Below are 20,561 nucleotides of genomic sequence, written 5' to 3' on the forward strand. Positions count from 1 at the left end.
TGGCTCTGCACACCAGATGCTGTCAGACCCATGTGAAAGACTGCATCCGGGTGGCAGGTCTGAGGAAATTAACCCTATAGTGTCTTGTGTTTAACCCTGAGTGACCCAACTCAACTCAGAAACACTCAAAAATCACTGAACATTTACTTGTAAAGTTTTTTATTTAATGTGAAAGATTTGCACAATAATTCACAAATCACAAAGACAAGTGTTTGGACACACCTCTGATAAACACACTATGCTTCCAACAGCAGCAGAATACAAACATAGTTTCAAGTGAGAGCATTTTTCTTCATGGAGTTTTTAGCCCATTTTGAACAAGTCCCCAGTCATCATTGCCACAAACTCTGAAAAATAAAAATCAGTAATTAATGGCAAGATATGTAGTTTTCATCCCCAATTTAAGAGCACATTTCTGAATATATCAGTGTCTTTATATTTGTGATTTTTAATGTAAAATTGTCGATCAGAGCTAAATTTGTCTTTTCACATTTTTTGTCATATATACAACAATAATGTACAACCAGTATTAAGTCTTTGTTTAAAAAGCAATTACAATTATTGTGATAATTATTATATTTGTAATGTACAGTAGTTTTAATACCATTTCATTTTTCTTAGTCTGACCATTTTTGTTTGGTTTAGATTGAAAGAAATTAAACACAACAGTCAAAACTGTGAAAACATAGGTTGACCCTCCTAGAATATTTTAACACTGTTTTGCATTAACATTAAATGTATATTTTCAACCAAATTTAAGTGGTTATAGACAGGCTGTGGCCTTTAATGGTAAACATACCTTCATAATCAATAGTTCCATCTCCATCTCTATCTGCCTCTTTCATCATCTGCTCTGCCTCGATCTCATTAAGGGGTTCTCCTGCATTCATCAGTACATACCTGGAAATTGATATTAAACATTAAAAAAACAATGAAAGACTGCAATGACAAAATAATATTAGCACCAAATAGGTGAACACAAACTGATGGCATACTTACTGTTTGTTCACTTTGTTATATCTGGATTTTAGTTTGTGAATTTTGGCAGTTTTGCAGTGGGTCAACTAAAGAGGAACTTTTATTTCTTACTTGAGTGTGTTCCAGTTAATATATCCCTTAGCCTCTTTATCAAACACCTTAAAAGCGGCTCTGAGCTCAGCGTCCTGGGTCTTGGTTCTTTCATGGTACAGTGCCATTAAACCCAGGAAGCTCTCACAGTTAAATATCCCTTTACCTGAAATATCACACAAAAATGGTTTTAGTTTGTTTGATTGACAGAGAGATAGAAAACATGAGAATACAGACATACACAAATACACCTATACTGTACATGCAAGAGAATAAAGAAACAAAACACTAGAGAACATTTCATTTACACCCGTTCTCTGCAAATATTTACAGAAAATCCTGTGATACATATTGGACAGAATTTCAAATTGTAATAAATCTCTGATTGCATTTGTTCTGAAAAAGAGGGCAGGCATAAAGAGAGTGGGGGAAATAGAGGAAATAGGAAACAGGAAAGATAGTTCCAAATTCCCCCGGTATTGCAAATGAAATGACAGAAATATAGCTAAAATCTTTTAATTATGTTAAAGGAAACTTAATCTGACGCGAAAACGTCCATTATATCAGGAAAGTTCAGATTTCAAGCAACATTTCCATGCATTTCTTATCACACAATGAAGCCCCGGTTTACTCACATGACAATGACTTAAGATACATTGTTAAGATTTTGAATGGAGTTCGTGCAATAATCATTTTTTTTTTTAGAATGATGCATGGAAAAAAATATCATTTGGGAGTTAATTGTTTGAATTTGGCTATAAAATGTAGAACCATTTTAATTAGGAAATAATCTGTACCCTTGTAATTAAACACATAACTAAATGAAGTAAATGAAAACACATCCTGGTAATAAACTGGTCACTGAATCCTTCTCTGTGAGTTTAACTGCAGGATGGTAGCTGTTATATCAACGCAATCCTGGCCAGCTCCTGTAATGTCTGCACACTGTGTGTGTGTGTGTGTGTGTGTGTGTGTGTGTGTGTGTGTGTGTGTGTGTGTGTGTGTGTGTGTGTGTGTGTGTGTGTGTGTGTGTGTGTGTGTGTGTGTGTGTGTGTGTGTGTGTGTGTGTGTGGTTGGGGCGGTGCCAAAGTCGTTTTTAAAAAAATACACACTACACACAGATCACACATTGTGGAACACTGCCACCTAGTGATTGATGGGCTAACCTGCAGTAATGCTGCAGTGTTAGATAATATTTTTTGTTTTTAAAATGCATTTTGTAAGGTTTTACTCCATGACAAATTTGCACATGGGTCTGCTTTCGAAATCCTTCATCTATCAAGATTTGCACTAAAAATCCAGACCTCATTATGTGCAGACTAATTACAAATATGTGTTGAGATTAATTTATCTCAACCTTATCTGAGCAACAGCTAACATCCATTTTATTTATCAGCAGCACTTTAGCTGATGTGAATAGGCGGGCTATCATTATAGAACAAAATCAGCACTTAGAGTACTTACTTGGCTTTAATTCAGCTTTAGAGAGATAAAGTTTTTACTAATATCTGCACTTCAACTGTAGGGTATTGCTTCAATGCATTTTAATGACATTACTCATGCATGTAAATAGAGCCGACTCACTCACAGTTGTAAAAGAGTCTAACACAACATAACAATTATGGCCTTGAAAATAGAGTTGAATTTAAAAATTTTAGACACAGTGTAACAAAAAGAAGGGGAATTATGGCTGTTCCACTGGACTACATATTATTTATTGCATGTATACCCAGTTAAATTGAAATCCCAGAGATATGCTGCCATAAATGTCTCAAAACCCATAGATGTGTAACCTATTATTTGCTGTTTCCAACAACTTGTAATAAATTTAAGTTCAGCCAACAAATTACACTGAGTTAGGAATCAGTGTTATTTGAAAGGATTTTTAAAAATATAGTTAATTTAATACCTACTCCAATTTTAAATACTTGTTTAGTTAGCAAATGTTAAAAATAAGATTTCTCCAATAGGGACAAACAATCCTGTCCTTAAGCTGAAGAAATATTCAGTTATCAAGCCAACTTTGTTAGGTTACCTCAACTTGAATTTAGTTTAAAATCAGCTAATGCAGAAATTTGAGTATAAACAATATTTAGTTAATACAATTACCAACATCATTAAAATAATGCTTGCAACCAAAAAGGCTAATCTAAATCAGTACATTTGAATTTTTATCTTGCAACCATGCATTTAATTAAATGGTGGGAATAGGTTCATTTAAATAATGTGCTATCTTAAACTCTGTTGGTGGCACATAAAGGTCAAAAAAGCCCATCTAAGAAAAAACATTACATTTTGCACATTTAAATGTGTTTCAGAAAACATTTGTTTCTGTAGTAGGGAGTTTTTCAGGGATATATTTACCATTTTTGTCCACGTCTTTGGCCATCTGGCTGAGCTCCCTCTTGGTAGGATTGATTCCCATTAAACTCATTAGCCTCTCAAGCTCCTGCATCTTCACATCGCCATTTCCCTCCTCATCAAACATCTCAAAAACTCCTTTGTACTCTGTGATCTGTTCTTGCATCAACTTGCTGGCCTAGAAGGAGATAAAATGGTTAAGGGGGGGTTGTTTTTAGAGTTGTATTATTTGATATTACCAGTTAAGGAGATTTATCAAAAGGAGTAGAGATAAACACACTGAGACTTCTGAGCTCATGCTGCATTTAATAATGTTAATCACATATAAATTGGATGGAATAATAGTAATCTCGGTTTGAAGTTAGTTCCTAAGAATAAAGGTACTCACCATTTTTTTCTCTCCCTATAGAAACAGGTCAGGACAAGCAGTGTGCACACTGAAAACACATACTGTATGAGAGGATGTCTTAACCTCATCATTAGTACTCTTCTAATGCTCTTTCCCTAGAGTTTAGAAAAGCCTGCTTGAAGACCTTTTATGGCACTTAGAGGTTGGACTTCCTAATTACCCATCAGGAATATCTGGATACTGATCTCAGATAGCAAATGCTAAAAAGCATAACTATAATGAAAAATAATTAGTGTGGCAAACTTACAATTAGATAAATATCAGTATTCTTTAAATTACTGAAATATCGATACTTCTGCAGAAGTCTAAAGACAAGAGACAATGTGAACAATTAGAAGCATTTTCTGTGGCCTCAATGTCACATGATGCTACAGTTATGGGAAATGCAGTCAGCTTCTCTGTGGGCCATTAGCAGGTGTTTGTGTAGCCCCCAGTGACTCTTATGGAAGCAGATGGCCTAATACGGAGGCACTTAAGTACAAGAAGTTATTTCCAACATTGCAATGGGAACATTAAGAATTTCACATTTGTCAGCTTAGTGAAAGAGCTATGAATGTCTGTGCACCGCATGCTTCCAATGATGGAAGGGAAAAATCAAGTAAATCAAAATGAAAACTACATCTTATGTTGTCGGATAATAGGCAGCAAGTCCATAGGTTATCTATACACTGCTTTATCCTCTGTAGGGTTGCGGGGCGGCTACAGACTTTCCCAGCCAACTCAGGGTGCAAGGCAGGGGACACCTGGACAGGTCTCCAGTCTGTCACAGGCTACACATAGAGACAAGCAATCACACTCACATTCAAGCCTACAGACAATTTAGAATCACCAGTTAACCTCAGCAAGTCTTTGGACTGTGGGAGGAAGCCGGAGAACTCAGTGAAAACATAAACATGCACAGGGAGAACATGCAAACTCCATACAGAAAGATCCCAGACCCAGGCCAGGATGTGAACCGAGGACCTTCTAGGCAACAGTGCTAACCACCGATACGCAGCAAGTGAATAAAAAAACAATCACAGTTGAGATTTATAGTTTTCTATGCTATAGTGTATCTGTGTAAATGTTGATGAAACTTAAGCATTTCCGCTGTTAGCAGATAAATTTAATTGGCTGGATTTGCCAGATCACAATCATCAGGCTCCTTTTGACCTATGTACAAAAATGCTTACTTGCAATTGGTTTAACAACTACAAACCAAAAACAGAACTAGCAGAACCGTGTTTGCACTTTTGGTGGTGCTACATTGGAAAAAATTTGAATTTACGGCTGGCAAAATTTGCATAGGGGTAACTACAAAACAGTGTTGTTGAAGATCACGCAAACCAGTGTGGAAATATGGGTTTCTTCCTGCTTAAGCGCCTTGCAGCCAGACTGATTTGCAGGTCAAGATCACATTGCAGTATCAAAATTATATTGACAAGCTGTGATAAAGATGATCCTGATAATGTGAATCTCATGACTGAGTTGCTATTTGGTTTTATCCCATGTGCACAGTGAAGCAGATGTGTGGCATTTCAGAGAGACCCCGAGTATTCTGTATTTTGCTGATAGCGAAGATTAGAAAACAGATAAACTCGGTAGAAAAATGACTTTGAAAAAGGCAAACAAAAAATGACACAGGCACAGGAGTTATATCCCTTCTACTATTTCATGTGTTGTTACTACATAATCCTTGTGGAGGGATTGTTCTGACAAGTTTCAAGATCATGAATGAACCATGACCATCCCATAGTTGACTCAACGTTCAGTTATATCGGGTTTTCTCATGCATTATGCCCTCTGTGCACACTTTAATAGTAGATAGATAGCATCTTTGTGAACTAAATGGAAGCAAAGGCTGGATGGTGCAAGAAAATTGAAACAATGAGGAAAGGAATAGTTCATCAGATGTACAGGAAGTGTGCTTGATGGGTGATCATCGCTGACATTGATGGGAAGTGTGGTTCAGTCTTCTGCACTGCATCTACTGAACACAAGTTCAAATTTAGATACAAATTTATGGACAAGACTCAACCAAAAGCATTTATTTTTTGTAAATTCATGTCCCTATACTGTACATGGATGCTACGTACACTTGCATGGTCAATACTACAGGAATGAAATACTAAAATAACTGAAGCTCCAGACAGATTCTTCTGAGGGACATCAGAGTTCTACTTACACTGAACTAAAATACAAAGGCAGCATCTGTTATTTTATGGAATTCTATCAGTGTTTTTTGTTGTTCCCACACAGCATCTCAACAACAGAATGGACGTCACGAAACAACCATGTATGCACAATAATGGAATTGATAATGGGCAGACGTAGAGTGGGGTCATAGACCAGAAATCACAAGACAGTAATGAGTCACACATCTGTGATGCACAGACTTAATGAACTTGTTGATGCTGGTTTGGACAATGTTTTCCTGCTCTTCCTGAAAGCCTGGCCAGGTTGTCGGACAATTTTGTGGGACAGGATCATATTGTTGGACACATCAGTGATGCATTTCATTATGAATGGTGGAGTTGTGGACTTTCAAGTGCTTGACTACAGCTGAATGTACCAGCATCCAACATGTCTACAGCCTGTTCTAGTCTATCTCTTGTCATCTGTTGCATCGTGTCATTTGAATAAAGCTGCAATTCAAGGTGGACTTTTAGAGTGATTGGTCAAATTACTGTCTGCGTTCTGGTCACAGATTCAGTTCATTGTCCTTTAAAGTTACACCTGATTAGAACATGGATTAACTCGGTGGTCAAGACTTTGTCACCAGTTAAACAGGTCAATAACTTTCTGTGCAGCTGGCTAACTTGAACCCTTTTCCAACTACAACAAAGGAAATTAGATTTTTAACTTATTCTCTAAGTCAGAAAAGAAAATGTGTATGCTACATTCATATTTCTTTCCTAGTTTTCTTTAATAGGCTAACATTTTTTTAAAAAAATTATCAGTGTTTGTGAGATGACTGCTTTTTCTCCCTCCCTCCAGTCTCTCCTTAAGAGTTGTGAAACGCTGCCACCTAAATGATTAATAATCATTTTGTAACATTTAAGGGAAACATAGAACTGGCACCTCCCTGGAACTGCACCACAAAAAGATCAGTAACAAAAATGAGAAGTGCTGTATACATGCATGGAGGCCTTCAAGATATATGAGTGGAAGACATTTAATAGCTTATTTATGACTAAAAACCCTGCTCAGCACACACAGGAAGAGATTAACACTGGAGCACGGTATTTCCTAATTAGCTCAGACCAGATAATGTTGTTGACACAGCTATAGAGGGCCCTGCTGAAATCATCAACACCACTTCCTACTTTAGAAGTTGGTGCCCGACTGACTCAGCCTTTCGGTTTGGATTGATTTGCGGGTAAAACGCCATAAACGGACACCGTGTTCCGTAAATTTCCCTCTAATGAAAAGCACATGTATCAAATGAGACGTGCAAAACATGACTCTAAGCGACCGATAACAGAAGCATCTACAGTTTGTTCAAAACTCCAATCGAAGGTTCTTCCCATCTTTGCTGCTGCAGCGTGGGGTTTCCCAGCGCCGACTGCAGGGTTACCGCGCCCATCTCGTCGTTCGATGGCCGGACAAGAGTCTTGCTACGGAAAGGGCAGATGTTAAGCTTGGCAAAAGGGAGACAGTAAGCTGTCTTGTTGGATGAGGTATAGTGACTTTGACAGATTAGCTCTTTTGTCCGCCTGGGCAGTGTCTTCGGTGCAGGGCTAGTGGGTGTGATTCCCCCCCTCCCCTCTCCGGTTGGTTGACTGAGGTTGTCAAAGCTCCCCAGCCGTAGCCTGCGTTCGGGAAGGGCTGCTCCTCGGAAAACTACGCTAGCTGGCTGAGCTAGTTGGTGAGCTAGCGTTGTGGTGCTCGTTGATGCGTGGATCGGAGGTACTCGCCGTCTCGCTTTCCAGTCAATGCCAAAACGCAAAAACAGGCGCAAATTGAATCAGGTAAGATGAACTGAAGCCAACGGCGATGCCGTTCTCATTTCTTGTGTGGTAGCCGTTGAGGCCGTGAACTGGTAAAATTGTGGCGGAATTGAACCGCCCGGGGGTGGGGTAGCAGTAGCTAGCATCTTAGCCACTTAGTTAGCGGCGGTTAGCTAACGTTAAGTTGGCTGTTTTATCACAAGCGGATACAAGCTGCAAGAGTGTGTGCAGCGCTGAAATTTTAACGGCGGATAAGCACATTTCTACAAGACTCATCTCTTTGTAACTAGCAGCCAGTCATTTTTAGCCAGGTTAAGTCCTGTTAATGTCAGCGAAAGCTTGTGGCTTGGCGTTGAAGCAGCGCTAATGTTGGCCATTCGGACTGGCTGTCAGTGATGGCCCAGCGGAGGGGCTTCTCGGCCTAAAATACTTGCTTAAAGTACTGAGTAGATACTTGCAAAAAAAAAAAAATGTGTTCAAAAAACTGTGATACTAGTAGTGAACACTTTGGGCTTCACAGTTTGCATTGCACTCGAAATGTTATGTTTAAAGATGTTGCTGTCAGTTGATGATGACACACTGGGTTGGGCTGGAACAAATAAAAAAACGTCCCGTAAACAAATTAACAGCAAATATCGGTTGTTATAAATAGAAGAACACCTAGTCCAACTAGTTCACTTTGCACACACGCCATATGTTTGAAATAGCTGCACTTTATTAACGCGAGTTGCTGTGGCCGCGTTAACACCCTGTTTTTACAAGCCGAACAAATAAGTTAGCATATTGCTGCAACAAAACGGCCGCGCCGGTGCAACGCTTTAACTTAAGTTAGCAACCCTAGTTATTTATCAATAAACAGCTAATTGGCATTTATAAAACGAGGGATCGTAGATGGTCATTTCCTTTATGAAAAATCACCAGAGCCTGTTATTGCATTTGTTGCTTACTGAAGTGAAACAGGCCATTGCCGCCCGACCTTGCAGTCTGTACAGGCTCAGGTCCCCTACAAGATTAGAGAACCAAATAAATATACGTTGTAATCAAATCAACTGGGACTGTTGGGTTTAACGAGATTGTTAGTGTGCAAGTAAGTGGATTTCTGCAAGCCAGTCAACAAGCCAGTTTCAAGGTTTACCCACCGCTGGCTTTAAAGCTAACTACATAGCACTCCGTATAATTGCGGAAGAGCAGCGGAGTCTTCCCTAAAGTGGCTGTGGTTACGTTATTTTGCATTAGATGATTCTAGCTATGTGCTTCAAGTGTTATGAAATACTCCGAGTCTTAACGTTTAATCGACTTTGCTTTTCTACCAGACTGTGTTAACTCACGAGGGAAGCTGTGATTGAATAAAAATGACTCTGTACATTGTTTTATTGAATACTAGCTCTGCCCTGCCTGCAGGCCTACACTGTCAAGCCTGCTAGCAAGCTAACTAGCGGACAGCAGTATGCAAGATGGCGTTTAGCTGCATCTTCTCAGATTTCCATCAGTGCAAGTCATATTATCATTACACTGTGCAGCGCTCAGTAAATGTAGAGATTCGATTAGACTTAGTCACATGCTAATAGTCTATTCCTCGGTATTTTGCCGTCTTATTGTGCAGAATTCCAGTAATTTTCACCGTGAAATATGGGCAGAGCCCGTGTAAACCAGCCTTCTAAACAAATAAGGACAACAAACTGACTGAAACAGCTATTCAGCAGCCATTCAAATACAATGCAAAATATGTGATTTGATTGTGACAGTGTTGTAGGCAAATCACTGTGCTGCACACAATGACTGGATCAACTATCAGTACAGTGCATACAGTGTTGGGTAAACTTGTGCACAGAAATCCCTTTAGTCAATATACACGTTCATGCTGTTGAATTGTACTTCCTTAGCTTTCATTGTGTGTCACGCACGAACTTCATTTCTGATTTTCATTTTACAGTTAAATGTGCAGATTTCTATTTATTGTTAATATATCAAATTTTCACTGAATGTACATTTTTTAGTTTATTGAGAAAGTAAAAAAGAAAATGGTGTAACTGTACAGGATGTGGTCACACTGACAACTGTAGGAACAGGTCTGTATTAGAGTTGAAACCATTGGCAGCTAAAAATCCAGGCACTTTCTCTAAGCAAGTGCCTGGATTTGTTATGTGTAAAAGAATTAAGATTAAACTCATCCTTTTATGATTGGGATAACATATTTCTAATGCCTAGACAGGCTTTTGCCAGCTGTTTATGTTAGTGGACATGGATAGGATTAGACTCATTGACTGAGGATTTTAGCTTTTAGGATTATGGAGTTGCTCAGTGATATTGCTGGTTATGGCTTTTTCTATGATCCAGCTTTAGACCTGTGAAACATTGCATTATCATCGTTTAACGGTACAGATAAGCCGGCTTGTCCTTGTGAGAACAGATGTTTACCTACTGGCAGATAGATATTTTTTTTTTAAACTGAAAATGTAGAAGACACCTTTAGAAAGAGCAAAGACAGACTGCCCTTAAGGGACCTGTGAACAGCTAGAGAGCAGCAACTCCAGGCTGTTTGCCACTGCTCATTGTTTATCATGCAGTCAGCTGACCCTGATCAGGCGCTCAGAAAGGAGAAGTAATGAGGGAGAGGAACTCTGTAACTGTAAGCATCCACAGAGGTCAACAGGATTTTATTTTGAATTATTTTTTGTTTTCCACAGAATGCGAAATATTTAAAACTCACATTTATAACATGATTTCAGGCTGTTCCACTTTGCATTTATCATTGTAATTACTGGTATTGAAAACTTGTACATCCTGTTTCATCTGATTAAGAACAAAGTGTAGGTGAATTTGACATCATTGAAAACCTTTTAAAATTAATTACCTTTCGAGGAGCTCTCCATTTATTTAATGAGAGAAACTCCCAGGTGTATGGCAAGTCTTTAATTAGATTAATCAGAACCACAGCCTAGAGCTAAAAAATTACTTTAGAGTTCAGTGTAGGTAGTGTTATTTTGCTAACGAATCTTGATGTATAAAATTGTATACAATGTTGTTTACAACTGTTGTATACAAACATTGCAATAAAAAAAATTTTTAGATGTCGTTTTTGTCTGTTCTCGCTTGATACATGTTGAGGCAGTAACTATGCTGCATGTAAAGACTGAAAACACAAAATACTTACCATGTTCCACAGTGGGCGTTAGTAATTTTGATACAAAAATCATGTTAGATAAAAGTAATGGATACTGTCTTTAAAAAAGCTACACTTTAAGAGTTTTCCAAGGTGAGAATGGCAATCTGCTCTCACTGGATGATACTGAATAATAATTACATTCCATGACACGTTTATTATAAGATTAATGGCTGTAAGAGGATAACCTCTGTTAGAAAGGTCAACCAATCAGAGGACCTAAAAGATAATGTAGTGGGGTAGAGAAGATTTTGTTGTCCTGCAAACTCCAGTGACATAGGCGCACTGACTGAAATACACCAGGTAAGGTAACTGGGAGGGCAGGGTTGGTTAAACTGAATTGTGTATTGCTATTCTGTCTTATTTAAATCTGCATTAATCCAGAGTTGCTGAGTGTATTAGATATTCTAATTTAAGTTTTTTTTTATTATTGTGATGTTCCACCTTGAGCTGTTCGATGGAATGCATGCACTTAAAGAAGGCGGATTGTGGGTTTTAATCTTGAAGGTCTTGTTCACTATTCATAGAAAGTTGCCTTTTTGAACAAAGTTGTTTTTTTTTTTTTTTGTTTTCATGTAACTGCTCAACATTCAGTTGTTCTTGTAGTAACTCTTATCCTGTAAAAGAACTAATTGATGTTGCGGTTTCTTTATGCATACTCAATTAGTTTGGTATACAGTTTTCTCGGTGTAGACAGAAATTATATTGTGCATGATTCAGTACCACAAAAAATGATTTCAGTTTTAAAGATACATGCTTGCATACATGAAGAGTGTAATTAAACGATTATTTCCCAATGTAATTCCGTTCGATACACTTGAATAATTAATTTGATGGCTCGGTGTGTACAAGGGTGTCCATTTTACAGGACAGCTGTGGCTGGCAAGAGATTAGTAACTATTTGTGTAACCAATAATCCCACTACTCATCTTGTTGAAAAAAAATAATACGTTCATTAAAGCACTGACAACTGTTGCTTGTGTTCGTGCTGCCACCAATGGTTGTTACCTTAGCAAAATCTGTACTTTTGTTTTTCGCTTTAAATACGCTGACCTGAACAGTGCATATGTGTCACAACATGCTGCTGAAACTGACTGTCATGAAATTCTTCTGAAGAATGTAACCAATTAAAATACTAAATTATTTGTTATTACATACTTTTAATGTTTCCTGTTTGAGAAAATACTGTTTCAATTGGGTATTGTTCTGCTAAGCAATTTTCTTAATTCTTTTCTAATATTATAGTCCACTTAAGTTGAGACTATTGAGAGAAACTGAGACTAAAGATTGTTGAACATACATTTGCTATATTTGGGGCATGTTACTTGTATCATGACTAACAAAAAATTGTATTAGGTGAACTTTGAGTGTTCCTTAGGGCTCTGTATTAATGTAAGTGGCTTATTGATCACTTGGCCAAAATTCTGAGTATCCCAGGGATTGAGGTCAACAGGATAATGACTGCTTTTCGGATCACTGGAAAGTCATGCCTCAACAAGATTTGTCTGGCAATCTGAATTGTGTGTCAGGATTATGTGGGTGACATTGAGGTAGGAAAGTAAGGTTGAAGGGTGAACTGTACGTTGGATACATTGTTGGTAAACAGTGTAGTTGATTAAAATGCCTGCAATGTTGCTGACAATGCTATTGTGGTTGGTTTTGACTGGGATGAGTTCCAACCCTCTTTGGTAATTGTTGAAAATGAACCTTGATTTGGAAGTCAGATTTACATCAATGATTAAAATGCTGCTTCTTTGTTTTTAGATCAACAAGTGCCCCGGTAGCTGGAGTAAGGTAATTAAAAAAGCAGAATAAAATGAGTGAACTGGACCAGTTACGCCAAGAGGCAGAGCAGCTCAAGAACCAGATCAGAGTGAGTAATGAAACCATAAGATCAGCTTTTTTTTTTTTTTTGAAACTGCAGATTAAGCCAATACAGCAACGGTTGATGTAAGATGGTAAAATCCTGCACTAAAAAGTTGAGTTTTCTTTTTTTTCCAGGATGCCAGGAAAGCATGCGCAGATGCTACACTATCACAGGTAACATTTAATGTAAGAATTTTGGTGTTTGGTTGAAAAGCATCTGATCTGGCATTAACCGGAGCTCGTAATGTTTTGCAGATCACAGCTAACATCGACCCCGTTGGCCGAATCCAGATGCGTACAAGACGAACGCTGCGGGGTCATTTGGCTAAAATCTATGCCATGCATTGGGGAACAGATTCCAGGTAAACTAAATACTGGAATATGTGACTTGTGGGTGATGTTGACTAATGTTGCCGCATGCTGCTCTTGCTTTGTCAAATGTTGAGCAAAATCCAGAAGTCTAATCCAATGCCTCAATCGAAACTTTTTTTAAACACTGACGCAGCTAATATTGTCTTGTTTTTCAGCAGTTTGGCAGGGATGTTTTTCCTCCAGTCCTCTTCCCTCAGTTTCTCATTTATGACTGGATATAAATAGATGTTGTGTGACAACTCTGAAAACTGGTGGTGGCATTTATATCATTGTTCTCCTTTTTCTAGGCTCTTGGTCAGTGCCTCTCAAGATGGCAAACTCATTATTTGGGATAGCTACACCACAAATAAGGTAAGTCGTGCTGTTTTCATGAGGAGTATTGTAGTAATACTTCAATCTGAGGCATCTAATTGGAAGGCAAAGCAATAACGGCAGCAGTTCAGACTTGCAGATGAAGGCATGTCAGTGTTGCCATCTTCATGCTTATATAGTTAAGAGTTTCTACATTTTTAAACTTCAGCCATTTCCTGGCAAAGTAAATACACCATATCTTTGTAATAAAATGGAATGATTTGGTTCCTACTTCACTCTATTTTGTGCCTATTCTCATAGAACTCATAAAGTTATACTAAGGTTTGAAGAGTGAGAAACAAACTCAGCCCATGCTGCATTCATTTTGAAAATAAAGGGTTGCAGATCAGCTGAGAGAGAAGCATTTGTGCCTTCTCCTTGGGGCTAATGTGTCTAGTCTATGGTATGACACCAAGAAGTGCACTGTCCTCGTGCCTAATAAATAATTTGGCCTGCCCTGACAGAGAAATTTAAAAATAGATATTTATTCTGCATCCATTTGTAGTATATTGAAAAAGCCTTCAAAGTGATACAAATTTAACTTGCAGTGAACCATAAATCCAACTGGGAATTAAAAGATTAAAGGGTCATCTTTCCAGTGTATTGCTCGGCCTACTGAGAAGATTGCAGGCTAGATTGAGGTCAGATTTGTACGTGGGATACCTTAATGCTTATAAGGAATTGCAAATAGAAACACTGGTAGTTTCGTTCTTTGCTGATTTAAGCTGCCACAGTATGCTGTGAGTGTCGCTAAGCACTGCAGCAGATTATTAATAGATATATATGATCATGTTTCCAATAAAATGGAAATTACAGGCATGATTATACAGTATGTGGCCTAATGTCCCAACACAACATTCAGTGCTCAATTCATTTACTGTTGTTACTTGGGTCATGAGCACTTTACTTGGTCTGTGCAAAAATGACAAACCAAGCATTAAATGTGTTTTTTGTTTGTTTCACAGTTAACAGCAAAAATGATGAAGACTCTTGCAGAAAACAAGCTAACAATAAAGTGAACCATACTTTGGTTTTCAATTTTTACCCATTTACTTGAAATGTGCAGTGATTTCAGAAAGTATTTGGACCCGTTAACTTTCTACAACCTGGTTTTCATCCAGAAGTCCACACAGAAGAGCCCATAATGAATGAAGTTTTGCACATTTGCTAAAAAAAACAAATAACTGAAATCTCTCAGTCTTATGCATATTGAGAGCCTTAATTCAGTTCCTGTTAGAATCCCCTTCAGCAGCCTCGACAGCTTTAAGTCTTCTTTGGTAAGTCTCTACAAGCTTTGCACATCTGGATATGTGCACTTTCCTCCATTCTTCCCATCAGATCTTCTCAGCCTCAATCACACTTGATAGGAAACAGCTGTGAACTTCCATCTGGTGGGTTTAAGTCTGAACCCTGACTGGCCCATTCAAAGACTGTCAGAAACTTGTCCAGAAGCCACTCCAGCACTATGTTTACTGTATGCTTGGGTTGACTGTCGTGCTGAAAGGTGAATCGTCACTCTAGTGTCAGGTGGCTGCGCTCTGGACCTCTGTGTATTCGACTGCTGTCATCCTTCCTTGAGCTCTGGCCAGTCTCCCTGTCCACACTGCTGAGAAGCAACCCCATGACACGACGCTGCCACCACCACGCTTCACTGCTGACTGGTATTAGCAGGTGATGAGCAGTGCCTGATGTTCAGCCAGGCTGTGTCTTTTACTCACAGTGACTTCTGTCGAGCTGTTGTACCATAAAGGCCTGATTGATGGAGAGCTGCTCAGAATGTCATCCTTCAAGTACGTTTTCCCATCTCTGCAGCGGACTACTTCTTCATTAGTGCCCCTGGGAACCCTCAAAGCTTTAGAAGTGATTTTTATACACTTGCCCTGATCCATGTGTTGCCTCGGTTTTACCACAGTTTACTAGACTTCCTAACTTGTTTTCTGTCTGACACCCTGTGAATTGGGGTACCTTGTATACACAAAGGAATCTTCCTTTCTAATAAACTGTGTCCAGTCGGTTCAGTTTATCACAGATGGACTCCACTGGAGTTCTAGACACATCTCAATTATGAATTATTGACAACACGATGCATCTGGCTACAATTTGGAGAACCACAGTAAAGGGTCTGAATGTGTGTAAATGAGAGATTTCAGTCTTTAGTTAACAGAAGAGCCAAGGGATTGGAATCCTTTTTTCCTATCTTTTTTTTGTCCATTATCAGAGTAGAATGTCATCTCAGTATTAAAGAGCTTCCACAGTACTAAAATGGTCGTAAAATCACATTTGGTTGTGTCAAAAGTATTAGAACTGACTTTAGCTTCTGGTTTTTCTTATTTTCGTTGACAAAATGAACTTATTAAATTAATCTATTCGTGTGTGTCACCTTATGTTATAGGTTCACGCCATTCCACTTCGATCTTCCTGGGTCATGACTTGTGCATATGCACCTTCAGGAAACTATGTGGCCTGTGGTGGCTTAGACAACATCTGCTCCATTTACAACCTGAAAACACGTGAGGGGAATGTACGTGTGAGCCGTGAGCTCGCTGGACATACAGGTATGCCACTTGCTGTTTTTTGTTTCTCCATCTGTCAAGCAATTTCTTAATCACCGCAGTGAAAGTCTTTGCATTTTTCACAGTATTGATTCAAGTTATGCCTTTGTTATTGGTTAAAATTAATTTAAAAAAAACTGGAGTCTTAACACCATGTGAAATACTGTCTGGAAACTATTATTACATTAAAACAATGGTATGTTGAGGTGCATTAAAGAGTTGAAGTTACACTGTATGTTTTAAAAAGCTTTTAAGGAAATTAGAATGTCAGACATAAACAAAGCACAAGTTTGAATTTCATTCATAACTGCTTTTTTCTCCTAAATTGTGTAGGGAGATTTGAAGGATTATTTAAAATCTACACAATTTAAACTCCTACCTCTAATTGATGTCACTAGCTCTGAATATTGTGTGTGTGTATTGCATTATTGTGTGAATGAGTTAAATGCACATTCCTATTTGTTCTTTTACTGCTACTTATGTATCTGCATTCCAGCTTTATATTAATGAACTCTATTGATTCTTTGACCACCAGGATACCTGTCCTGTTGTCGCTTTCTTGATGACAACCAGATTGTTACAAGCTCCGGAGATACCACTTGGTAAGCCAAGAGATTATCTACATTGAATTTGCTATTACTCGACTAATACTTTTGTCCAAAAGCTTGGAAGTTGCAGAAATGGCTATGAGCTGTCTAAATTATGTACTTTATTTTACAGTGCACTTTGGGACATTGAGACCGGCCAGCAGACAACCACATTTGCTGGGCACACAGGGGATGTCATGAGTCTGTCGCTGGCCCCCGACACACGGTTATTTGTCTCTGGTGCTTGTGATGCATCTGCTAAACTCTGGGATGTCCGAGAGGGCATGTGCAGACAGACATTCACTGGCCATGAGTCTGACATAAATGCCATCTGTGTAAGTTATCTATAAATTTTTTAAAAAATGATCATTTTTGGGTGTCCTTTTCAGGATTTATTTTTGAACAACTCTGGATACTGATGTATTTTTTCTTGCAATGCTTTCCACCAGTAATAATTTCTTCTTTCTGCAATTTTCAGTTCTTCCCTAATGGCAATGCCTTTGCCACGGGCTCCGATGATGCCACATGCAGGCTGTTTGATCTGCGTGCTGATCAGGAACTAATGATCTACTCTCATGACAATATCATATGTGGCATCACCTCTGTTGCATTCTCAAAGAGTGGCCGCCTTCTCCTGGCAGGATATGATGACTTCAACTGTAATGTGTGGGACACACTAAAAGCTGATCGTGCTGGTTAGTAACTCAAGCATGATTTCAGACAGCAGGCTTATGTCCATCATGTTACACTCTTAGGACTACTTAAAGACATAAAATGTTAAAATTGTACTTTAAAATTTTAGTTTTAAATGCTTGCGGTTCTTTTGCAGGTGTGTTGGCTGGACATGACAACCGTGTTAGCTGCCTGGGCGTTACTGATGATGGCATGGCAGTTGCAACAGGATCCTGGGACAGTTTTCTGAAGATCTGGAATTGAAGCCTGAAGGTTCTCTTTTTTTATTGTTTGAATTTTGTTACATTTGTATGTAAGACTATTCCTAGTCTCAACCCTGTAAATGTACATTTGTTAAAGCCTCATGTTACGCTTGGCTGGATGTGCTCTTGCACTAAATTGTCTGTGTACAATTTTAAGAATGAAATGTCTTTCTGTTTCGTAGTCTTTTGCAACACTGCGTATTTGAGACATCTGTTAGCTTTAATGGACATTGGCATTCTCTTTAGATTTGTGTGATCAGCAAAACATTCTTGGCCCTACATTCTCAGTAATTTGTAGGTAAATGCCAAAACAACTACACCTGCTTGAGCATTTGTTTAGGCTTTTCATTTTTTTTATTTTTCATACAAGACACGCTGTACAGATCAACAAACCCACGTAATGGATGTGTACCTACTGTATTTCAGTGGGTGTCTCACATATTTAGTCAACTCGCATAAGAATGCTTTTAGAAAAACAGTTGAAGCTCTTGTGATGCTGCTGCTGTAAAAAATGTAGAACGTATCCCACTCTAAAAAGTTTAGTTTTGCTATAGTTCTAAGACATTAACATTTTTATTGTGCTGAATTCTTTCAAGAATAGTGGTGTATTACATTTGGCAGGCTGCCCCAAAGTTTTCAAATAACTCTAAGCTTGCTCTGCAGCTGATGGTAGATGTTTGTGTCATGAACACAAGCATGCTCCTGTATTCTAATGGCAATCGGTACGATTACATAGCTTTCAGTTTGATCTTTACCCCCCTAGGTGTTTATCTTATATGTGACAGGAGATCAAAAAAAGCTAAACTGTAGATCAGATTCGATAATTTAAACCCTAAATTCCATCTGTTTTTGTTTCCCAGATGTTCTTTTAACTCCAAAGTTGACTGGAAGACCATTACAACTTGAGAATGTTCACAGCATCTTCTTCAACACTGTTTAAACTGACTTGGACACCACAAAAACGAAGGGAAACCAATGCCTTTCCTACACAAAGAAGAGCACAATTGTTTATCACCTAGTTAAGAAAGGATCTCCTGTGGTATCAAATCAGAAACTTGTGCATTCCTTCTTGGACCATTTTATGTTACCTTGAAAGAGAAAACAACACTATCATCCCATGCAAATGTGTGCGTCTTGAAAGCAAATGTTGGAGTGTAATTGTACAAATTATTTAACTTTTTTTTTTTTTTTTTTTAAGATTTCTATTCTGATGGTTTGTTATTCTTGATGGCTTTCTTTTTGTCATATTTCTTTAGTGGTTTTAGATATGTTTGAATTACAGCTTGTCTTTCTAATCCAGGTAAATCATATAAGACAGATGAGAAAAACATGCAGAAGTAAAAGCTTGGATCATATTACACGAGCAGCTTTCAAAAATGTCCATGATGTATTTATATACTAGCTGTTTTTGTTTCATCACAGCCTTTTGCACATGAAGCTTTGCCTCTCAACTAATACTATGTTAACTAACCAAGCACATGCTATAAGTTATGAATGCTCATTCCAGTACAAAAGGAGTTATTACGAGTAAATTATCCAGTTAACCCCCTTATTCTTGTACATGCCTTTGTCTTTTGGTGGGAAGGGGTGGGGTAGCAAGATAGGTGCTGAGATAACTGAGGCATGGCTCGATTTTACTATATGGAAGGGGGTTTGTGTTTCGTATCCACTTTGAGTGAAACACCTCACCTGACTTAAATAGACACTTCCTTTGCTTGGGACTGCAGTTGCAACTCTGTGAATGAAATGTACAAATCAATGTCTGAAAATAATGGTCTGATGTTTTAAGTTAAGACATTTAATTTTGTCTGCCATGAGTTAATTTAGATGTGCATGCTGTAGACTTGCTTTCAATGGTGCAAAAATCCTAGATTTTCTTTTGTTTCCGAAAAGGAGAGTAACCTAATGATTGAACTTAATAGAGGCCAATTTTTTTGGCTCAAACTCTATCATGTACTAATACTGGTAACGCTATGCACCAGAGTGAGCAAGAATGGAGAAAGACTTAATATTGACTGCATACCTAGTGTAAATTATGCTTACCAGTTCTATTGATGCCAATTTTTTGTAATAATTATAACAATCATTGTGAGAATTCTATCCTTGACAAGTCGTTTTCTCTCCTTCAAATCTTCACACTCAATGGAACAAAAATGTCCTCACATACTGTCCATCCTAAAACTTTTGTACATTTTTTTTCTTGGTCTTAAATTGAAAATCAGAGCATCTGAATGACAACATTTCACTGTATACAGAAGCACTTTTGTTAAAGTTGTGACATATTTTCACTTTTCTTTTTTCTGCGATGATGTACAATAAATGTGATGTATTCGTGTGTGGCCACAAGTGAAAATGCAATTCAACTGAGATGGATTCCCTTTTCTCTTTCCATTAATATTATAGAGCTCTGCACCCTTATGTACCTTTTCACTTTTTGTATTTCATTTCAGTCTGTTGGTGTTCCACGGTGAGCTGGATGCAAGATAGATACTGTACTAAATTGTACTGTTATTGATTGAAAAATGTAATAAAAAGCTGTTTGAGATCTCTTTGTTGCATTGAATCCAAACTATGCACTGAATCTGGAGTGCTATACTTGACCCTATGGATTTATCATTTAAAGTCAACATTACTCTGCTTTGTGAAGTTGCAATAGCCTGAGAATTTCACTTTTCTGTGCCAGGGAGAGTAAGATAAGCAGAATGAGCCATATAACAACACCAGATTTAAGAGTATAAAACTACTACTTTTTACTGTAAGTATGCATTTAAGCGTTATTTATTTTAGATTATGTGATAATTAAATGACTTGATTATGGCCATAAGAGGACCTGGACATGCTCCTTTTTTTGTTTTGGTCCATCTTTGGGAAAATCTGCAAAACATTTGTGAGTGGACAAAAATTTGTCAGTTAACCAATCATAGATTGCTGGTGTCACTCAGTTCCTTCATCTTGGAGCAGTTCTTGT

The 20,561-nt window shown here is 38.0% G+C and overlaps 2 protein-coding genes across 4 annotated transcripts; one reads left to right on the forward strand and one right to left on the reverse strand.

The window, feature by feature from the left end:
* Positions 1 to 148: 148 nt before the first annotated feature.
* On the reverse strand, positions 149 to 11,144 carry LOC111579918 (calglandulin). Of its 2 annotated transcripts, XM_035955899.2 has the most exons (5): positions 10,922 to 11,144; positions 3,433 to 3,607; positions 1,090 to 1,234; positions 800 to 900; positions 149 to 347 (listed from the first exon to the last, which is right to left on the reverse strand). In XM_035955899.2, the coding sequence occupies exons 1-5, from the start codon at positions 10,922 to 10,924 to the stop codon at positions 304 to 306; spliced, it is 468 nt and encodes a 155-aa protein (XP_035811792.2). In that variant the 5' UTR covers positions 10,925 to 11,144; the 3' UTR covers positions 149 to 303. The 2 variants fall into 2 exon arrangements, 1 of the variants encoding a protein (XP_035811792.2); XR_008601568.1 differs by lacking the exons at positions 3,433 to 3,607; positions 10,922 to 11,144 and having other exon boundaries at positions 311 to 347; positions 1,000 to 1,226.
* gnb1b (guanine nucleotide binding protein (G protein), beta polypeptide 1b) lies at positions 7,453 to 20,138 on the forward strand. 2 transcript variants are annotated; one of them, XM_023287420.3, is made up of 11 exons: positions 7,453 to 7,788; positions 12,695 to 12,803; positions 12,932 to 12,970; positions 13,052 to 13,158; positions 13,456 to 13,519; positions 15,912 to 16,074; positions 16,607 to 16,673; positions 16,792 to 16,993; positions 17,137 to 17,353; positions 17,488 to 17,603; positions 18,454 to 20,138. In XM_023287420.3, the coding sequence occupies exons 2-10, from the start codon at positions 12,747 to 12,749 to the stop codon at positions 17,592 to 17,594; spliced, it is 1,023 nt and encodes a 340-aa protein (XP_023143188.2). In that variant the 5' UTR covers positions 7,453 to 7,788; positions 12,695 to 12,746; the 3' UTR covers positions 17,595 to 17,603; positions 18,454 to 20,138. The 2 variants fall into 2 exon arrangements, with proteins under 2 accessions (XP_023143188.2, XP_035811788.2); XM_035955895.2 differs by lacking the exon at positions 7,453 to 7,788 and adding an exon at positions 11,210 to 11,233.
* Positions 20,139 to 20,561: the final 423 nt, after the last annotated feature.

The sequence above is a fragment of the Amphiprion ocellaris genome, chromosome 5 (assembly GCF_022539595.1).
Source record: "Amphiprion ocellaris isolate individual 3 ecotype Okinawa chromosome 5, ASM2253959v1, whole genome shotgun sequence".
Classification (NCBI taxonomy): Eukaryota; Metazoa; Chordata; class Actinopteri; family Pomacentridae; genus Amphiprion; species Amphiprion ocellaris.